The sequence below is a fragment of the Schistocerca serialis genome, chromosome 1, assembly GCF_023864345.2.
Source record: "Schistocerca serialis cubense isolate TAMUIC-IGC-003099 chromosome 1, iqSchSeri2.2, whole genome shotgun sequence".
Classification (NCBI taxonomy): Eukaryota; Metazoa; Arthropoda; class Insecta; order Orthoptera; family Acrididae; genus Schistocerca; species Schistocerca serialis.
In genome coordinates this window covers 739,353,648-739,376,863 of record NC_064638.1, presented here as the reverse complement: position 1 = coordinate 739,376,863, position 23,216 = coordinate 739,353,648, and the positions used below count along the sequence as shown (strand labels likewise).

General features: G+C 39.5%; 1 protein-coding gene across 4 annotated transcripts in view; it reads right to left on the bottom strand.

The window, feature by feature from the left end:
• Nucleotides 1-12,019: 12,019 nt before the first annotated feature.
• Nucleotides 12,020-23,216, bottom strand: part of LOC126481765 (protein unc-13 homolog 4B) — a 254,770-nt gene continuing 243,573 nt past the window's right edge. For all 4 annotated transcript variants that reach the window (XM_050105723.1, XM_050105738.1, XM_050105730.1 and 1 more), the window contains 3 exons: nt 16,306-16,429; nt 16,029-16,225; nt 12,020-12,357 (listed from right to left, as the gene is read on the bottom strand). In XM_050105723.1, coding sequence (XP_049961680.1) covers nt 12,266-12,357; nt 16,029-16,225; nt 16,306-16,429 — 413 coding nt within the window. In that variant the 3' untranslated portion in view covers nt 12,020-12,265. The remainder of the gene's footprint in view (nt 12,358-16,028; nt 16,226-16,305; nt 16,430-23,216) is intronic.

Genomic DNA, 23,216 nt, shown 5'->3' with positions numbered 1-23,216 from the left:
GTACATAAAACATTGTGTGCTCTGTGGACAATGAGCAGATATCAGCCATCAGCAAGTAGTACTACAAAGATTACCCGAGTCAACTAAACCTTTTGGAATGGTAGAAATGAATATTGTTGGACCTTTCAAGAAGCGTGTACTCAAAGGTATGCCTGTGTCACAGCAACGTAGAAACCAACAGTGCAGCTCAAAAACCAAAGAATTCCCCATGTGTACTTCTTTGGTTTCAGAGCTGCCATATTAGTCTCTATGTACCTAAATGTTGACGTCCCTTTGAGTACACATTTCTCTGGTTTCAGGGCTGCCTTCTTGGCCTCAACATTTAAAAAAATTATATTTACATGTAATATCTGTACCTGCATATAATTACTTTTCTCTAGGTCATTTTTTATCAACAAAATAGTGGTAAAAATGTTTTTGTCATTCATACCAGTGTCACCTGTGACACTACTTCCTCACTCATTCTGTAAGTTCACCTATTTTTAACCTAAGACTCTTTGCCTAATTATTTGTAATGGTTTAACTGCTTATATATTCATACCTGACCTATGAGAAGTTAGTTTGTTAATTTCATATAACATTGACATTTCACTTTTTGTTGAGGGTTTGGCATAGGCTGGTGGTGACATAATCTGTATTCAGTGTGGAAACTGTACACTATTTAACCTGTGGGTCATGGCCATCTGTTGCAGTTATAGTTGTGCTGCCATGAGAACAGCCACCACCAACCATAGGGGTAAATGCTACATCATTTCTGTATTTTCTTGTAACACCATACCTTTCATACTGCCTATAACTCTGATATTACTACACTTACAGGGCTCACATCTTAAGATGACTATTTTGAAGTTGAAAATGCTCATAACAAATAAATACCATTGTGATCTAGACTGATATTTTAACCAAATTACAGCACCAGGTCAGTATTCTACTATGGAAAATGCTGTCTAAATTTATGAATTTAAAAGGGCTATAGTAGAACCTGCAGCAGCAGTATGCTGAAGCCAAGTGGCAGAAAATGGTGGAATGAGACACCATGACGGAATGAGTCAGCAAGGTAGTGGGAAGAAAGAACAAGGCTGTCACACTGGGATTCTGAGAAAGGACTGAATTAGCAAGAGGAGCATAAGTAAAAGAAAAATGAGGCAAATAAGACAGCTGCTGAGAAGAGAAGAAAGCAGATGGAAGAATGGAAAAAGATGATTGAGGAAGTTAGTAGAGGAAGTAAGAAAGTTCTGTATGGAATGGTCAAAATTGAGATAAAAGGTTTGAGAGAGGATGCAACAATGATAGATAAAAATGGGAATGAGATTAATAACAAAGAGACACTGAAGATACACTACTGGCCATTAAAACTGCTACACCAAGAAGAAATGCAGATGATAAACGGGTATTCATTGGACAAATATATTATACTAGAACTGACATGTGATTACATTTTCATGCAATTTAGGTGCATAGATCCTGAGAAATCAGTACCCAGAACAACCACCTCTGGCCATAATAACAGCCTTGATATGCCTTGGCATTGAGTCAAACAGAGCTAGGATGGCGTGTACAGGTACAGCTGTCCATGCAGCTTCAAGATGATACCACGGTTCATCAAGAGTAGTGACTGGCATATTGTGACAAGGCAATTGCTCAGCCACCATTGACCAGATGTTTTCAATTGATGAGAGATCTGGAGAATGTGCTGGCCAGGACAGCAATCGAATATTTTCTGTATCCAGAAAGGCCCGTACAGGACCTGCAACATGCGGCCATTCATTATCCTGCTGAAATAAAGGGTTTCACAGGGATCAAATGAAGGGTAGAGCCACAGGTCGTAACACATCTGATGTAACATCCACTGTTCAAAGTGCTGTCAATGCGAACAAGAGGTGACCGAGACGTGTAAACAATGGCACCCCATACCATCATGCCAGGTGAGACGCTAGTAAGGCGATGACAAATACATCCTTTCAATGTGCATTCACCGCGATGTCACCAAACAGATGCAACCATCATGATGCTGTGAACAGAACCTGGATTCATCTGAAAAAATGACGTTTTGCTATTCGTGCACCCAGGTTCGTCATTGAGAACACCATTGCAGGTGCTCCTGTCTGTGATGCAGCGTCAAGGGTAACCGCAGCCATGGTCTCCGAGCTGATAGTCCATGTTGCTGCAAACATCGTCGAACTGTTCGTGCACATGGTTGTTGTCTTGCAAACGTCCCCATCTGTTGACTCAGGGATCGAGACATGGCTGCACGATCCGTAGCAGCCACGCAGATAAGATGCCTGTCATCTCTACTGCTAGTGATACGAGGCCGTTGGGGTCCAGCACAGCATTCCATATTACCCTCCTGAATCCACCGATTCCATATTCTGCTAACAGTCATTGGATCTCTACCAACGCGAGCAGGAATGTCGCGATACGATAAACCGCAATTGCGATAGGTTACAACCCAACCTTTATCAAAGTTGGAAATGTGATGGTACACATTTCTCCTCCTTACACGAGGCATCACAACAACGTTTCACCAGGCAACACTGATCAACTGCTGTTTGTGTATGAGAAATCGGTTGGAAACTTTCCTCATGTCAGCACGTTGTAGGTGTTGCCGCTGGTGGCAACCTTGTGTGAATGCTCTGAAAAGCTAATCATTTGCATATCACAGCATCTTCTTCCTGTTGGTTAAATTTTGCGTCTGTAGCACGTCATCTTTGTGGTGTAGCAATTTTAATGGCCAGTAGTGTAGTTTGGAAGGGGTACTTTGAGCATATGCTAGATTCAAATGTACTTGGAGATGCTGCTGCTGCTGCTGCTGATTATAGACTAAAGGAGGTGGAAGTATACTCTTTTTGGGTGTGTGTGTGTGGGGGGGGGGGGGGGGGGGGTAGCTAACATGGAAAGAAATGGAAATGCCACTGGACAAGATGAACGGAGGAAGCGCATCAGTTATGGATGAAGTTAGTGTTGAAATGGTGAAGGTAGCCAGGGAAGTTGGAAAACAGTGGCTGTATTATGTGGTGAGGGTAGTATGGAATGAGAAGAAGACTCCAGAAGATTGAAGGAGGGCAATAATCATGCCTGCATTCAAGAAATGGAGTAGGAAGAATTGTAAAACTATAGGGCAGTCACAATGATACCACTCTGTGACAAGGTATATGAAAAGATACTGACCAGCAGTATGAAATAAGAGTAAAGAACAAATTGAGGGAGGAACAGCATGGCTTCAGACTTGGGAGGTCAACAGTTGACCTCATTTGCAGCGAGCAACCACCAGGAGCACCTCTATGAATTTGGGTGAGACCTTGTGATGGCCCTTCTTGATATTATCAGTAGAAAACATGACTAGGAAACACTACAAAAGAAGTGAGTGGAAAAAGAGACAACAAGCATAGTGGAGGAAATGCATTGTGGAAGTTTGAGTTGTGTGAAAGTGGGAAATGAAAGGACACACTGGTTCCAGAAAGCAAGTGGTGTGAAACAAGGGAGTGAATTGTCACCTCTCCTCTTCATTGTTGTCTTGGATGAGAAAGTGACTAAGATGGCAGAAAAAACTGGAGAAGACAAGATGAAAGCAGTGGTGCTCACAGATGACTTTATGATCGGGGGAAACAGAGGAGGAGTTTCAGGTACAGCAGGATGCTTGTGTAGAAACTGTGATACAGTATGGAATCAAATTTAATGTAAATAAGTGTGAGGTCCTGGTCACAATTATCAAGAAAGATTGACCAACTAACAGAATAAGGATTGGAAGTGAACAATTGAAGGTGCTTGGGAGATGTGTTAGTGGAAAATGGAAGAAATGAGAGGATCATTGAACATGGCAGACAGGCAGAAGCATTACTACAAAGTGTTAGAAGCTTAGTTTGGAATAATACATCCCACAAAAAAAGCAAAGAAGTGATTTATAGAAGTTACTACATCCCAGTGCTGACCTATGCATCTGCAACTGGGTAATGAAGAAAAGGGATAAAACAAGATTACACGTATTTGGAATGAAGTTCCTTAGTAGTTGGAAAGGATTAAGAAGGAGAGAGAGGATGAGGAATGAAAGCGTAGGGAAAGGAGTGAAAGAGGAACCCTTGCAGAGTGCGACAGAAACATCAAGGCTAAGAGGGTGTATGTATATGAAGAGAATGGAAAACAAGAAGATTCCCAAGAAGATACATGAAATGGAGATGTAAAGGAATGGAAACTGTGCAGCGTGGTGGTGGTGGTGGTGGTGGTGGTGTAGTTAGCAAGAAAGCACATTGCCATCCACGCTGCTAGAAATGAATTTAAGCCCCAGGAAACAATTTTGAAGGAAAATGCTACCAGTATGTAACCCATGTGGAAATGGATGGATGCTGTAGTTTCCTACAAAGCAATTTTTACAGAAGAGCTTTCTGGTTTTAAGATAATTTGCTACATACAAAGCTAAAAGGTCCTGTTTATGGGCAACAATTCTAAAGATCCTTAAAATAAGCACACCTGACAAATTTAAGTCATTCCGTTAAAAGAGTGCACAGAGAGAGAGAGAGAGAGAGAGAGAGAGAGAGAGAGAGAGAGAGAGAGAGAGAGAGAGAGTGTGTGTGTGTGTGTGTGTGTGTGTGTGTGTGTGTGTGTGTGTGTGTGTGTGTGTGTGTGTGTGTGTGTGTGTGTGTGTGTACGCGCGCGCACGCGCGCGCATGCATGTGTTTGTGTTTGTGTTTCCAGCCAGTTGCATGACATCATCTCCATAAGGTTTGTGGGCATGGACAGGTGGCAGAATGGCAGTGTTTGGGCAATGACCACTTTCTGAATGAAGTTGCTCAGTTTTTAAGTGGTATTAATTCACTCCATCCAAGATTACTACAACTGAGGGTGTGTCACTCACAGCCATGTAACAAAGCATAAAGACAACCTGCCAACAGGTTGCATTATCAATCCAATGTGACTAGCCAGTTATGTGTTTGTGTAGGTAGTTTCACTGCAAGTCACTGGTAGCTGAGTGCATTGTAGCTATTTTTGTTACTGTTTTTGTGATATAAAAAATATATAAAAAAAGTGGTCAGCATGACGGAATGTCATGCCTACCAGCCTTGGTTCAATTCCCGGCTGGGTTGGATATTTTTTCGGCTCAGGGACTGGGTGTTGTGTTATCATTATCATCATCATTTCATCCCCATCGACATGCAAGTTTCCGAAGTGCATCAACTCGAAAGACTTGCACCAAGCAAACGGTCTACCCAACAGGAGGCCCTAGGCACACGGCATTTCCATTTACCATAACAGTGGGAGCAAAAAAATGAACAAACCAAACTTAAAGGAGATTTAGGAGAAATTAAAAATTACAGAATATATACCATTCATGAAACCGAGCCCACAAGAGAAAAGTTCTCATGCATTTGAGGCAACTTCATATAAATCTGCAGCTGTCTTGTAATGCAAATTGTGTAAAAAGTTAGTAAACAGTCGAATATGTTAAGACATGTTTGTAAATTTCACTAGTACGAGTATGTTAAGACATGTTTGTAAACTTCACTAGTAGTTTCTTCACTCCATAAATATTTTGAAAGAGGACAAGTGGCTGGCAAATGTGGCAAGTGCGTGGAAATGTGCGCTAAGGACTTGAGGCCATTTGACAGTATATGTGCTTTCAGAATTTAGGGCAAACATTGACTGAAATAGGAAAAAATATGGCACAGTGTATACTGAGAACCACATTCTGATGGTATGCAAAATAGTGCAAAGAAAGCTTAGTATGAAAGAAAAGCTTTCAGACACATGCCTTTTAGATGAACGTTACACGAAAAACAAACTTCATGTTTGCTAAAATGTGTAAGGTGAATTTAGAATGAACTATTCTGGCCTCTGAGAATGAATTCAGTGAACATGCAATACGCATCTTGGAAGAAGTAATTAAATTTGTTACTAATAGGGCCATATTTGGCTGGAACACATTAATGTTGCAAAAACTAGAATTCCAAAACCTTACTTTAGTTGATGTTGCCATATAATAGACATCTTCAGGATCTTAGGAGCAAAGGATCTCTACGAGATGGTTCTCCTCACTACAGAAAACATGCATTAGCAGTGACCTGATGGTTCTAATTGAGAGTAGCTAGTGTAGCTAGTACTAGTCAAGAGAAGGTGAAGGTGCAGAGGAGACTGTTCATATGGAAATATATAAATAAGCAAAAAAGTGAAAAGAGGCAAACAAAATCCACCATTCTGTCTTCTACAATGACACAAAATGAATTTCACCGAGTGTCGCCTTGTGATACTTGGGATATTTTCACCAACTTCCGAACCCTACTTTTAATACTACAGTGAAAGCATATAGAATAAACTGCTACCTAGTGTGGCATAGCAGGAAGACCGGCAAGCAAGCAAAAAAGCCTTTAGCCTGCTTAGGTTGGGCATAGCTTGGCCTGGTCAGGAGCAAAGCAGTATACCCATTCTGCTGATAATGTGCGGCAGCTTGCCAGCCTGACTTACAGGGAAGCATGGACAAGTTAAAAGTGGAATTTGTGCCCCTCCAATGCAATAATAGCCCTCTAGAGTATTTAACCCACCATGTGTGAATGTGGTAGCAGCAAGAAGGGTCACACCAACATACTTGTTACTTGGAAAATTAGTTATTAATCCAAACTGTATTGTACACACCAGTGGTCAGGGTGTAGCATCTTTGACTATTAGTCAAAACATCAGTGCCTCCTGATTTGATCCCAACCACTGCTTACACTTTGAATAAAAATCATTAGTGATCATGGTCAAGCACTTCTGGTATAAGGAATCGCCCTCATTCAGCCAATGGCCTGTGGAAGAGCAGACAGGCATTTGGGATGCCCTACTGCACTTGGGGGTGAGATATTGCAACTAAAAGCAGAACAATCAGCAATAATCAACAGCATGATGTAGCAGAAGGCAACATAAATTGCTGCATTAAAGACGCTATGTGTATCTATAGGACACATGGCCTGTAATTGAAAAAGTGGCATGGTGATCTCTCCATTGGTGAAAGACTACAGATTAGTCTGCCAGTCAGATCTCTGGCAGGAAACTGCCAAGAGGTGGCTGCCCACAAGAAGAAGTGTGGATAACTGACAAAAAGGTAGCATTCTGCAAACGGGAGCACAGAATGTCTAAAGTTTTAATTTGATAGGAAAGCTAGAAAATCTGCTAAGACTTAATCTATATATAGTGTAAATGGAAAGGAAATGATTTCTGGTCAGATAAATACAGGGCAACAAAAAATGGTTCAATGGGAGTATGATTCATTACGAATAGGAAGGTAGGGTAGACAGTGAGCTGCTGCAAGCAGTTATGCAAGAGGGTTGTAATCATAATCAACAACAAACCAACTTCAGTAACAGTAGTTCAGATATAAATGGTAACATCACAAGCAGAAGATGAAGAGAGAGGGAGAAACTATGAGGATATTGAATGAGTAATTCAGTATATGAAGGGAGATGATATTCTAATAACCATATAGGACTGGAAAGTGGTTGTGGGGAAAGATTAGAACAATGAGTTACTGGAGAATATGGACTACTTAGTAGGAATGAGAAAAGATAAAAACTAATTAAGTTCTGTGATAAATTTCATCTTAAATGGTAGATATACTGTTCAAAAATACTAAGATAAGGAGGTATACTTTGAAAAGACGTAGAGACAAGGGAAGATTCCGGATGGATTACATTATAGACAGAAGGCAATTTTGAAATCAGATGCTTGATTGTAAGACACAACCAGGAGAGGATATAGATTTGGACCACACTCAAGTATAATGAAGAATAGACTGAAGTTTACAAGTCATCCAGAAGAATCAGTGTGGGAATAGGAGAACTGATGAATGCTGAGATGTGTTTAGAGTTCTCCAAGGTTATAGCTTCAGTGATAACAGATACTACAACATATAGTTCAGTTGAAGAGGAATGAACATCTTGGAGAATGGCAATGACTGATGATGTGCAGAAAAACAAGGAAGGTAACTGCAAAAATACCCTGGGCAGCAGAAGAAATACTGTAACTGACAAATGAGAAAAGGAAGAACAGAAATGTTCTGGAAAAGACAGGGATACACAAGTACGAGGTCTGTTCAAAAAATTCTGAGACTGTCTACAAAATCTTTCTACACTTACCTTTCACCCATATTGCATGATCTCCTTCAAAATACTCTCCTCCACAATTGATACACCACTTCCAATGCCACTTACACTTCCAGAGGCAGTCTTGGTATGCCTCTTGCTGGATCACGTGGAGCACCATCTGCAAATTTTCTTTTATCTAGTCTATCATTGCAAATTTTTGTATTTTCAACAGTATTTTCAGCTTTGGAAGTTAAAAAAAAATATCCACAGGTCTGGATAGAACGGATCATGAAGCAGCATAGTGATTTCGTTTTTTGTGCATAGTCATGCACCAACAGGGATGAATATGTAGGTGCTTTGACATTTGACCTGACATGATGAGCTTTTTTTTTTTTTGCCTTTGAGAAACTTTCACGACCCATTGTGAAGATTGAATCTAGGTCTCCACGTCTTAACTGTAGCCCCAAGGCTCATCACCAATTATGATTCTCTTAAGGAACATCTCGTTCTCATTTGCACAATCCAAAAGTTCTTCATGATTGCGAGGTGAAGGAATTTCTAATCTTGACTAGTGCCATGGAACCAACTTGGTGACAACACAATGCATTCCAAGATGCTGTGTCAGGATTTCATGACATGAGTCAACTGAAATGTTACATTCTTCTGCACTCTCTGAGAGTCAATCTTCGATTGGCTTGCACGATTTTGCTGACATTCCTGACATGAGCATCATAGATAGGTGTCAAAGGGCTTCCTGAATGAGGGTCATCTTTTACTTCCATCCAGCATTTTCAAGCCATGTGAACCATTTGTAATACCGAGTATGGCTTAAGCACACATCACCATAGACTTTCTGTATCATTTGGTGTGTCTCTGTAAAGGTTTTCCTAAGTTTCACACAAAATTTAATGCAGACGCATTGGTCCTTTAACTCTGCCATCTCAAAATTCGCAAACTGTGTGAAACAGCACTGAACAATAACTAACAGACATATAACAATGAAGCTATTGGCAGTTACACATTATACACAGGCATGAGCAGGGATGCCAACTGGATTTCATTCCCAACACACCATTGGCACAAAATTACGTTATGGAATTTTTTGATCAGATGTTGTATATCATTTAGTAGTGAAATAAATATGAAGTGCACAGTAGTGAAGGTGGAGTGGCTGCAGGAAAAATGTGAAGAAATCAAAAGGAAATGGTTTTTGTAACTCAAAACAAGCTTCGGTGAAATTAAAAACCAGGGCATCAACATTAAACATGCCAATGTAAATTCCATTGTGAAACACAAAGGAGAGAGAGCATTGAAGGCCTCTATGAGGAAGAGAAAGTGTCTGATAATGTGATGGAAAATAAAAGTGAAAGTTTATATGAAAGACATAGGGGATCCAGTATTAAAGTCAGAGTTTAACCCAGTTTTGAAAGACTTGCAATCAAATAAGGCAGAAGAAACATAACATTTCTTCAGCATTTCTAATATTATTGAAGGAATTGGCAACCAAATGAATATTCCAATTGGTATACAGAATCTGTGAAACTGGAGACATAACATCACACTTTTGGAAAATTATCATCCACATAGTCACAAAGATAGCAAGGACAAGTAAGTGTGAGAACTATCGCACCTATTTGGTGGTGGTTTTTTTTTTTTTTATTTTATTTTTTATTTTCAGTGTATGAAATATGTACATTAATATTTCAAAGTGTTATTGAAGTGCAGTTTCATTAAATTTATTATCCAGTTGATTATATTGAACTTGCTTATCTCAGTGATGCTTTTAGTTTTACTAAAAGTTTGAGTAATGAAAAGTTTTGGCTTATTGAAACTTCTACAACAATACATATGAAAGAACATTTTGAACTGACTGACAGAATCTGAAATATTGCCAGTATCTATTCAAAAACACTCATTACACTCATTCTGTGAACATACTTAGAAGATAACTGACATTTAAAGCTCAGATGTTCACAATTTTCCAGTGCCAAGTTTACTTATGGGCTTACCAGGTTATGAACATTGACACTGTACTATACTGTACTATTTTCTGAATCAGTTGACAACTGTCACTGACTGGTTATGCCACTAATTATGATTTTGAATAATTTAACATAATGTTATATAATTTTCAAGACAGAAGCCTTACCTATGTAAGGTATTGCGAACACAGACACATAAGATGGTTTTATATACTTTGATAATTTACTAACCTTCTACATATTCCATGAACTAAATAATGGTTGGGATTTTTAGTCCAGTTAAAACTCAACTTAGCTCATTTTAAAAACATTGTGTAGTTTGAGAATAACAAATACCTGTGCGCCAGTCTTTACATAGCCCACCTCAATCAAAAATCTCCAGTTTCCAGGATTCATTTGTCATGTTAACATCTTGAGTCAATGTCTCCATCCCAATATTATATACACAACTTCTATATATCTGAAAGTTTGTGACCGACAAGCAATCTTGTAACACTGTCATGTTGGTTTTAGCATTTGTACAGAAAGTAACTATTTTGGTAAGTATGAATATGTCTCATGCACATTATTAACAATGTAACATCTTTGTAGTGGGAAGTGTCAAACAAGCTAGTGACTAACTTCTCAATAAAAGGTTCATGTAGATTAATACACATGCACCCACTGAGTGGTAATGTTGCACAAAATGTTACTATTTTGATGCAGTATTCAATTCTGGTGATTTTATTGAAAACTATAATGTGTTCACTGTTAATGTCATATCTCTAATCCTGTCATGTTCAACAGTTTCTCACTGGGTCAAAACCAAGTTACTATATTGTGGACAAGGGACAACTTTATGGAATGAAATGCAATTCCCTTTAACTGTGTACTATATGAGTGGAACTGGCTATCAAAATCTTCTATGTGCAGATAAAGTGGGAAGGGGCCACTTAATTTTAATTACAGTATTATGTACCTAATTTGGCCACAATCCTTTCTATTGTAAGTTTCCAATATGTTATCCCATAACATCATGATTGAGACTTCAACACATGTGGAACTGAGCGTATTACAGGCAATGGGTACATTGCAAGAAGAGGGATTAAAATTGAGGGCAAAAGGAGATTATCCATAAGATTCAGTGATGACATGGCTGTTCCTCTGTGAAAGTGAAGAATTACAGGATCTGTTGAATAGCATGAACAGTAATGAGTACATAATGTCGATTGAGAGTAAACAAACGAAAGGTGAAAATATTGAAGAGCATCAAAAAAGAGACAAGCAATAAACTTATCATTAAAATTAGTGACCATGATGAAAGTGAAGTTAAGGAAAGGAACTTGGAAGCAAAATAACACGACAGACAAAGCAAAGATATAAAAATACAGACTAGCACCACCAAAGTGGGCAGTGTTGTGCAAAAGAAATTTCCTAGCAACAAACATCAGAGATAATTTTAGGACGATATTTCTGAGAAGGTGCATTTGGAGCACAACATGTATGGTAGCAAATCATGAAATGTGTGAAAACCAGAAAAGATGAGAACTGAAGCATCCGGGGTATGGTGTCATAGAAGGAAAGTGGACTGACAGCATTAGGAATCAGGAGCCTACACACACAATCATTGAGGAAAGAAACACATGAAAAAGACTGGAAAGAAGAAGAGACAGGTTAATATGACGTGTTAACACATCAGGGAATAACTTCCAAAGTACTAAGAGCAGCTGTAAAGAGTAAAAATTGTAAGAGAAGAGTGGAACACACCCAACAGATATGAGAGAACATAGGGTGCAAGTGATATTCTGTGACAGAGAGCTTGTTACAGCAGAGGAATTTGTGGCAGGGTGTGCTAAACCAGTCAAAAAACTAATGAATAAGTAAACAAAATATGAAAACATAAATTTAAAGTACTGCTTGTAACCTGGTAATATGTAATACCACAAACAATGTTTTTAAACATCAGTTTTACCATATCAATTTTTAAGGTTGGGCTTCATCATACACATCTTTAAAAAATGCTGTAACATTTATTCTATCTAGTTATAAATATATATACATTGCAGTCTTTACAAAAGTTCTTAAATACATTCAAGGTACAAATTTGTACAAAATAAGACTTTCAATAAAGTCACGAAAAAGTTCATAAATGAACAAGTTTTTACAGTACGTCAGTTTATCATGGCACCACCAAATGAAGTTCATTTATCACATGTAGCTACCACTTCAGCCCTAAAGATTTGGATGGATTATAATTTAGTTGTCAATGATCTTTGCCTTTTGCTTCTTAATAAAATCTTTTGCCAGTTTTTCTTGTCTGTTCTCCAAAGCTCTCAGAACTCTTGACTCTGAAAAAATAAATAAATATTCTTTGTAACAAGTTTCCAGAGTAATATACCAAATTTAGGAAGCAATAGATACTAGTATATAACTAGCTACAGGCATTGCAGAGCTAAATTTTCATAAGCTGGTTTTAAAGAAATGAATGAACCACATCAGAATCAATTGCACCTCTTATTAAAAACTTCCCCCCCCATGAACCATGGACCTTGCCGTTGGTGGGGAGGCTTGCATGCCTCAGCGATACAGATAGCCGTAGTGTAGGTGCAACCACAACGGAGGGGTATCTGTTGAGAGGCCAGACAAACGTGTGGTTCCTCAAGAGAGGCAGCAGCCTTTTCAGTAGTTGCAAGGGCAACAGCCTGGATGATTGACTGATCTGGCCATGTAACAATAACCAAAATGGCCTTGCTGTGCTGGTACTGCAAACGAATGAAAGCAAGGGGAAACTACAGCCGTAATTTTTCCCGAGGGCATGCAGCTTTACTGTATGATTAAATGATGATGGCGTCCTCTTGGGTAAAACATTCCGGAGGTAAAGTAGTCCCCCATTCGGATCTCCGGGTGGGGACTACTCAAGAGGATGTCGTTATCAGGAGAAAGAAAACTGGCGTTCTACGGATCGGAGTGTGGAATGTCAGATCCCTTAATCGGGCAAGTAGGTTAGAAAATTTAAAAAGGGAAATGGATAGGTTAAATTTAGATATAGTGGGAATTAGTGAAGTTCGGTGGCAGGAGGAACAAAACTTCTGGTCAGGTGACTACAGGGTTATAAACACAAAATCAAATAGGGGTAAAGCAGGAGTAGGTTTAATAATGAATAGGAAAATAGGAATGTGGGTAAGCTACTACAAACAGCATAGTGAACGCATTATTGTGGCCAAGATAGATACGAAGCCCACATCTACTACAGTAGTACAAGTTTATATGCCAACTAGCTCTGCAGATGACGAAGAAATTGACGAAATGTATGATGAAATAAAAGAAATTATTCAGATAGTGAAGGGAGACGAAAATTTAATAGTCATGGTTGAATGGAATTCGAGTGTAGGAAAAGGGAGAGAAGAAAATGTAGTAGGTGCATAGGGATTGGGGGTAAGAAATGAAAGAGGAAGCCGCCTGGTAGAATTTTGCACAGAGCACAACATAGCTAACACTTGGTTTAAGAATCATGAAAGAAGGTTGTATACATGGAAGAACCCTGGAGATACTAAAAGGTGTCAGGTAGATTATATAATGGTAAGACAGAGATTTAGTAACCAGGTTTTAAATTGTAAGATATTTCCAGGGGCAGATGTGGACTCTGACCACAATCTATTGGTTATGACCTGTAGATTAAAACTGAAGAAACTGCAAAAAGGTGGGAATTTAAGGAGATGAGACCTGGACAAACTGACTAAACCAGAGGTTGTACAGCGTTTCAGGGAGAGCATAAGGGAACAATTGACAGGAATGGGGGAAAGAAATACAGTAGAAGAAGAATGGGTAGCTTTGAGGCATGAAGTAGTGAAGGCAGCAGAGGATCAAGTAGGTGAAAAAGATGAGGGCTAGTAGAAATCCTTGGGTAACAGAAGAAATATTGAATTTAATTGATGAAAGGAGAAAATATAAAAATGCAGTAAATGAAGCAGGCAAAAAGGAATACAAACGTCTCAAAAATGAGATCGACAGCAAGTGCAAAATGGCTAAACAGGGATGGCTAGAGGACAAATGTAAGGATGTGGAGGCTTATCTCACTAGGGTTAAGATAGATACTGCCTACAGGAAAATTAAAGAGGCCTTTGGAGAAAAGAGAACCACTTGTATGAATATCAAGAGCTCAGATGGAAACCCAGTTCTAAGCAAAAAAGGGAAAGCAGAAAGGTAGAAGGAGTACATAGAGTGTTTATACAAGGGCGATGTAGTTGAAGACCATATTATGGAAATGGAAGAGGATGTAGATGAAGATGAAATGGGAGATACGATACTGCATGAAGTGTTTGACAGAGCACTGAAAGACCTGAGTCGAAACAAGGCCCCCGGAGTAGACAACATTCCATTAGAACTACTGACGGCCTTGGGAGAGCCAGTCCTGACAAAACTCTACCATCTGGTGAGCAAGATGTATGAAACAGGTGAAATACCCTCAGACTTCAAGAATAATATAATAATTCCAATCCCAAAGAAAGCAGGTGTTGACAGATGTGAAAATTACCAAACTATGAGTTTAATAAGTCACAGCTGCAACATACTAACACGAATTCTTTACAGACGAATGGAAAAACTGGTAGATGCCGACCTCGGGGAAGATCAGTTTGGATTCTGTAGAAATGTTGGAACATGTGAGGCAATACTGACCATATGACTTATCTTAGAAGAAAGATTAAGGAAAGGCAAACCTACGTTTCTAGCATTTGTAAACTTAGAGAAAGCTTTTGACAATGTTGACTGGAAGACTCTCTTTCAAATTCTAAAGGTGGCAGGGGTAAAATACAGGGAGCGAAAGGCTATTTACAATTTGTACAGAAACCAGATGGCAGTTATAAGAGTCGAGGGCCATGAAAGGGAAGCAGTGGTTGGGAAGGGAGTAAGACAGGGTTGTAGCCTGTCCCCGATGTTATTCAATCTGTATATTGAGCAAGCAGTAAAGGAAACAAAAGAAAAATTCGGAGTAGGTATTAAAATCCATGGAGAAGAAATAAAAACTTTGAGGTTCGCCGATGACATTGTAATTCTCTCAGAGACAGAAAAGGACTTGGAAGAGCAGTTGAATGGAATGGACCATGTCTTGAGAGGAGGATGTAAGATGAACATCAACAAAAGCAAAACAGTTTGGACAAGAAGAGAATAGAAGCTTTTGAAATATGGTGCTACAGAAGAATGCTGAAGATTATATGGGTAGATCACATAACTAATGAGGAAGTATTGAATAGGATTGGGGAGAAGAGAAGTTTGTGGCACAACTTGACCAGAAGAAGGGATCGGTTGGTAGGACATGTTCTGAGGCATCAAGGGATCACCAATTTAGCATTGGAGGGCAGCGTGGAGGGTAAAAATCGTAGGGGGACACCAAGAGATGAATACACTAAGCAGATTCAGAAGGATGTAGGTTGCAGTAAGTACTGGGAGATGAAGAAGCTTGCACATGATAAAGTAGCATGGAGAGCTGCAGAAAACCAGTCTCAGGACTGAAGACCACAACAACAACAACAACAACAACAACAACAACAACAACAAGTAATGAGAAATATCCCGACTTGAGAATTGCCAGGGACCAATATTTGTGCATTGGTATATTATTGTTGGCAGCACTCCAGCCTGCATGCTGTCAAGTGACAATTAATTCATATAATACTATACAGTAAAATAATTAAGTGGAAAGAAGAAAGGAACATTAATGTTTGACATGCCACTGATTACAGGTCATTAGAGACTGGGCAAAAACTCTGGGCTTCAAATAATTAGGAAGAAAATCTGTTACATCCTTTTCAAAGGAACAATTCCTATGTTTACCTGTAGTGTTATAGGTGGAAGCTTTGTAGTAAAAATAAGCTAATTACTCAACACAGTAAGAGAAATATGTTCGGAGGCATGCTGTATCAGTGTTGCATTGCCTTTTAAAACAGATGTGTTTTTTAACAGTCATTTTTATTATAAAATATTGAAAAACTAAAGTAGAAGAGATCATTCTGTAGCCTACCAAATCGAGTTGGTCTGCTCAACTTGAGATGAATCTGCTCCAGTTCCTCAAGCCCTTTTGTCATGTCAGTACGTGGAACATCTGCAAATGCAATGTATGCTTCACCGATAAACTGATTTGCCCCAATGAAGTCTTGATCTTTAACCACAAAATGTACAATACCATTTTTGATTCCTTGTTGCTCTGGTGTTAAATTTCTGAAATACAAAATAATGTTCAGTAATATCAGAATCTCTTAAGTATACACCTCTAACAAAAGCACCATCATTTTACTTACATAGTAAATGTTTCATCATATAATGGAAAAACTGTTTTCTTGTGTGTTTTTGTTCTTGGCTTGGTTACATTACCAAATTTTTCCTCTGGCAGTAAGTGTATCTTTACATAAGGGTCACAGGAACCTGAAAGAAATTTTAACACTTCAATATACTTTTGAGATTATATTTGACAATAATACACATGGAAAAAGTGTCAAATAATGTTTAATCAAATGAATACCAAAGGAATAAATCAAATGGTAGTTTTTTTTCAGTTATGATAAAATTTTGAGGGAAAACTGAAATAAAAATATTTCTCAGTACCACAGACACCTATACTGCCTGACAAAAAAGATGAAGTATCTATAAGACATGGTCTAATGTCAGTGTAACTTTGTACATGTAAACACCATCAATTGTTATGTAAATGATTAGAACTGCAATTCTCTGTGACAGGCAGAACAGCCACCAGACTGCATTAATGTTGTTCATGTTTAAGTGTTGTTTGTGTTTTGGTTGGCAGGAGAGCCAACACCGAGTTATTAGAGGAGGCCGAAAGGCACACGTTTTAGCTCACGCAGGCTGGCGTGAGGTCTGGAACAGGACAAGGAAATTAGAATTTAGAAAAACGGACGTAGCTGGTGGAATACTTAACTTTAATCCGTTAATGAAGAATGTCGGTCTTGACAGTACATGAATCAATATCAATAGTAACTGATAATGGTGCCTTGTTAGGTCGTAGCAAATGACGTAGCCGAAGGCTAAGCTAAACTATCGTCTCGGCAAATGAGAGCGTATTTTGTCAGTGAACCATCACTAGCAAAGTCGGTTGTACAGACCTGCCGTGTGGCGGCGCTCGGTCTGCAATCACTGATAGTGGTGACACGCGGGTCCGACGTATACTAACGGACCGCGGCCGATTTAAAGGCTACCACCTAGCAAGTGTGGTGTCTGGCGGTGACACCACAGTTTGGGTTATCACTGTAATGGAGATGAAGATGCATACTCATGCGATACGGCATTATCAGCACTTGTCAGAATTTGAAAAAACCTCATTGTGGGTCTCCATTTGTCTCTCATCATGCTACTCATACTCAACATCAAGGTCCCTGCCGATGATGCCAGGCCACAAGGGAGGATTGCTGTACTGTGCACGACATGATGTAATGATTTCACTTGTGTACTTGCCATCCAAGAACTGTAATGGTCTCCCTGCAACATTCTGTGTCATTGTGCATCATACTACAGAACCATACTATGGAATTACCATCCTATGCATAGACTGCCATTAACATCTCAACACACAGATGCATTTAGAATCATGCCATGACAGGAAAGCATGAACCGCTGATGAATGGCATTGCATTGTGCTCGGTGATTAATTACAGTTGTGCACTGCTCCAGATTAACACTGTTGATGGCCATCGTAGTAACCTGGGAAAATGACCCATTCTTCTACTGTTTTGAAGAGGCACAGCAGTGTTACTCCTGGCATCATGGTGGGGGACATTGTTTATGACTTCAGGTGGTGACTGGTTGTGATAGAGCGAACTATGATGACACGTCTGTATGTCGTGGATGTTCTGCATCATCTTTGTTCCATCTCATGTGACAGTATCATGGTGCCAGTTTTCAACAGGACAACACTTGTCCACACGAGATGTATTTGTACAAACTGTCTGTGTGATGTTGAAGTTCTCCTATCATCTGCAATATCCCCAGCTCTATCCCCAATAGGACATATGTGGAACCAGTTCAGGTATCAGCTCCATTACAGTGTCATTATCTATGACATAAAGGCCAAATTGCAAAAGTTGTGGGCCAGTTTGCCTCAGGAGAAAATACAATGGCTTTATGATACCTTCCAATCCGAATCAGCACATGCATCCTGGCCAGAGGTGGTGCAGTGTCATATTGGAAAGTAGACTCATACTGCCAAGTTCATTGTGAATGCTGACAGTTCTTTGCAATCACTGAAATAACATTACATACCGTCTCAACCCCTGAAGTTACACTTTGATTCCTCCTCTCATTCTGGTTGCTTTAATTTTTTTTTCAGGAAAGGTATAACTATACCAAAGCAGTCTAATTCTTAATTATGCACTGGAAGCAGACATCATTATCAAGTGATCATCAAAGTCTGTCCTTCATGCCATCTTAGCAGATTCTTTTGCTTCTTGGTAAGAAAGATAAGCCATCAATCTGATATAACAGTTGCTGTACCCTCATCTACATCAGTTTCTTTTAGCTCATCTGATTTCCTTCAATAAATTTCAGTGCAGAGGTTTTTTTTTTATCATAATATGTGCAATCCAATTGGGTCCTTTTCTTGATTTACCTTAGTAGACTTCTTGTTCCTTTCACTCTTTCGAAAATTTCATTCTCTGCCTACTGACCTAATTTTAGCAATTCTTTTCCACAATCCAATTTCAAAACTTTCTAAATATATTTCCTCTTTCTTCCTTTTTATCCAAGGCTCTTAGTCATGTGTTACTGTACTTCAAATTTATTTTGCAAAACTTTTTCTCATAGCAATTTCTATTATTATTGCCATCTCCAGATCCTTTCTGAGGGCTTCCTTTTTGTGGTGTGTTCATTTCTTTATTCCCCATAACAACTTGAGTCTTTAGTAAACAGGCTTTGTGAGTAAGTGAAATAGTTCATTTCACCAGGTGTCTTTCCCTCTAGTGTTGTATACACGTATCAGCCAGAACATTATGCCACCTTTGGCATGGATAACAGTGGCAACGTATCATGGCATGGAAGCAATGAGGCCTTGGTAGGTCGCTGGAGGGAGTTGGCACCATACCTACACACATACAAGCCACCTAATTCCTGTAAATTCTGGGAAGGGGAGCGATGAGCTCTGACGCCACAGTCAATCACATCCCAGATGTGTTTGAACGGGTTCAGATCTGGCGAGTTGGGGGGTGGGGGGGGGGGGGGGGGGTCGGTACATCAACAGGAACTCACCACTGTCTTCCTCCATCACACTCCTGGCCTTGTGACATCGTACATTATCTTGCTGAAAAATGCCAATGCCTTTGGGAAACATGATCAGCATGAAAGGGTGTAAATGGTCTGCACTTTGGCCATTGTGGTGTCTTTTAAGAGCTCCACTGGGTCATGGATGCCCATGTGGATGTTCCCCAGAGCATAATGGAGCCACCACCTTGCCTCTGTTCCACATTAAAGGTGTTGAGATGGTGTTCCCCTGGATGATTATGTATTCACGCCTTCCCATCACGATAATGATGAAGGTATCAGCATTCATCAGACCATGCACTGCTCTGCCACTGTGCCAATGGTCACATGTCCATTTCAGTTGTATTTGCCTATGTCATTATGTTACATTGGCATTGCATGGGTCATCGGTTGCAGAGCCCCATTGTTAGGAGTTTTCGGTGCACTGTGTGCAGACACAGTTTTACTCCGCTCAGCATTTAAAGTATGGTGTTAGTTCCATCACAACTGTCCTCTTTTTACCAATCTGCCCAGCCTACGATATCAGACATCTGTCTTGAGGGGTGGCTGCCCAACCCACAACACCTGGACATGGTTCCACCACATGTTGAAGACACTTATTACAGCACTCCTTAAACAACTGACAAGACATGCAGTTTCCAAAATGCTCATGCTGAGACTCCAGATCACCACAACTTGCCCTTGGTCAAACTCAGAGAGGTAGCGCACCTTCCCCATTTTATCCCTGCCAGGTGGTACCACTGTCACCTGGATGGCTTACATCAATAGGTCACTGGTCATAATGTTCTAGTTGATCAGTGTAGACACTGCTCTGAAAATCTTAAGAATGATGTATATAAAGTAACGTAATACAACAACAACTCAGTGGAAATGAGTGAAAGTGTGGGATCAAGTTATCAGAGGTCCCCCAGTCATGCACAGAAAGCTGGTTGTCACATGGCACGAGGCTAGAGTGATTGTAGTTGCAACATGAGGTAGTTGAAGGACTGGGTAAATATTGTGTGTGTGTCAATCAGCAAGCACTGTGGTAGTGGTTATCATTACCCAAAGACAAAATCTGCAAGACTTCAAGTATTTATAGCCCACAAGTTTGGTATTGTTCACACCATTGTTTCACATGCATGGGGAGTATTCCAAACCACAGGCACTGACACCTGAAGAACTAGGGAAGGGTCAATTACAGCAGCAGATGATCACTACATTGTGCAACAGGCAAGAAGGGACACACATCAAACAGCGGACACAACTGCAGCCACATTTAGCAGGACTACAAGTCATACAATTTCAGGCTCCACAGTGGCATGGTTACTGCATGGGTGTGGTGTCTCTACAAATATGCTGTGTTCTTGAGACCTGCACATTAGTGGCACTGTTTGTGATAATGCCTAGAGCATACAGATTTGACCAATGAGGACTGGGGTTGTGTGTTGTTCTATGAGGAGGGCATGTTCCATCTGCATAGTGATTATGAATGTACCCTCATACAGAAAGAGAGGGGAACATGTAAAGCACACAGGGGCATTGTCAAACATTATAGTTTTGATGGTATAGGTGTTACAATGTGGGGAGACAATGTCACATAGCTGTTTTGACCTCCAAATCTTTGAACACCACACACTCACTGGTCTGCATTGTTGCAACAATGTACTGATTCTTCATGTGGGATTGTTCAGGGATTCATTGAACCTCAACTTAATTTTTATGGATGATACTGCACCATACAGCGCAGATGGAGGTGGGGGTGGAAGTGGAGCTGCTCTTGGAATGAGAGGATATTTGGCGAATAAACTGAAGTGCCCATTCCCGCTGACTTAAATCCCATTGAGCACATGTGGAATGCAATGGGGAGACAGACTGCAGCATGTCCACATGTACCAATGACTATCCAACAGTTATCAACCATGCTGGTGAAGGTATGGCACACCCTACCACTAGAACTCCAGACCTACCACGTGGCCAGCACAGGTGTATGTTGCAGGTCAGGTATTGCCATCCATTGTGATCATCCCCCCCCCCTCCCCTGCCCCCCCCCCCCCACTAAGAACCACGTTCCATACTTTGTAATGCCCAGGGGACCATCATAGATAGCAGTAACTTCAGCGTAATTATTGCCTTTAGATGAGAGTGTCATTTCTATTAACTTCATTGCATTTTTTTTAATTGCCTTTTATACTATAGTGTGAGTTCTTTCTAAGTATGGTCCAAGTTTCATCAAGCTACTATATTACTCAGCAGTGACAGATCATACAACAGTTACTTTCGTCCTTAAGTTTTGCAATGTGTTTACTGAGCTACGTTTCTTTGCTGTTTTCATCACATTTCCCTTGGGAATGTTGCTAAACAAAATGTTTTCCCTGATTTTCTTATTACTTCCATTATTTCCAGAAGTTCCCCACTTCTTCAGAAACCATTTATTCATGTGCATAAAGTATTTAATAATGTTCAGTGTCTCCTATTGTACTTTCATTCTATGTACATTATTCAAAGCTTCACTTGTAGTACTGACAGTTTACAGACCATCAAGAAGTAGTATCTTAAGATTAATAAAGCAGCTATAGACAGTTTTAATAACTGGAGACTTTAGTATTGATTTTCTATCAGCTATTATTGATCAATGAGCTCTACAGTTGTTATTGAGGCTTTTGATTGTTTTCCACTTTAAAATTCTCCATGGAGATTGAAGGACACAGCATAATAGCCTTTAAGAATTTTTTTAATCAACTTGTAAAACCAATAGTCCAATTTAACAATAAAATATACTGACCTGTGAAATACACATTGAAGGGAAAATTGTTCTATCACAGAATCATGAACGGTGACTATCACATTGTTTTAAGAGAAACTATGGGAAGAATGTTGTGGAGAAATTTATAAAGCAGACAGTCTAGATGGAAAATTTACTTCTTTCTTCAATATGTTTCTTGACTCTTTGAGTCTTGTTTTCAGTAAAAAAAATAGGAGGAAAGTTGAACAGAAGTAAAGATTAGGGATGGATCTTGAGAAAGACAGAGGAAAAGCTTCAGTGAAGATTTGAATCTCCATTACTACTAATTATGTAAAAATTCTCCAGCTGGTTACTAAATAGTGCAACAAGTGAAATATGCTTAAAAATGTGAAACATGCTTAAAAAATAAAACAAAAACTATTAGGAATGGATCACAAAATGTACTTTGCAAACTAAAATTTAATGGCATGATATTCTTCTTTGAAGGACACAGTCTTACTTTCTAAGAGGCACCAGGGGATTTCAGTGACAGACTATATCATAGGCATGAAACTAAAGTCATAATGGTGGAACATAACATGTGAAGGACTAGTACCAAGTACACCTTTTTGGTAAACTACCTAAATGATTTTTCAGTATCTTTAAAGAGTAAAAACAGTTAACATAAAGTAAACACACAGCTAATTAAGAAGCTAAGTTCAGCATATCTGCTCTTACAACTGTCTTAATATTTTCTGTTGCAGGCCCGAGTTCAGCTCTTGTGGCGGGCTGCTACAAGTGTCCTACGACAGAGGTCCACCCATCTTCCTCTGTTCATGTCATTTCCGTTATGCTCAAGGCTTCTCTTCAGCGTTCGCATGCTGTGAACTGGCTTCTGCATGGTGCTTCCACTGTGTGAATGTTTCTGAAACTATTCCAGCATTCTGAAGGACAACCCTCACTTATTCAAAACTGCAGCACTGTCACATACAGCTGTAGTTTTTGCAGGTTCCTTGTGCTAGAAACACATTTTCTGGTAATATGTTTTTGACCACTACTGAGATCAAGAAGCGTGTAATACATGAGGGGCGTTCAATAAGTAATGTAACATTTTTTTCTGAAAGCAGATTGTTGTCATTCAGAATTGCAATACACCATATTATTCCCCACTCTTTTGGCTACAAAACACTATTTTTCAACATAATCCTCATTCAATGTGATGGCCTTAAGTTGCCTCACTGG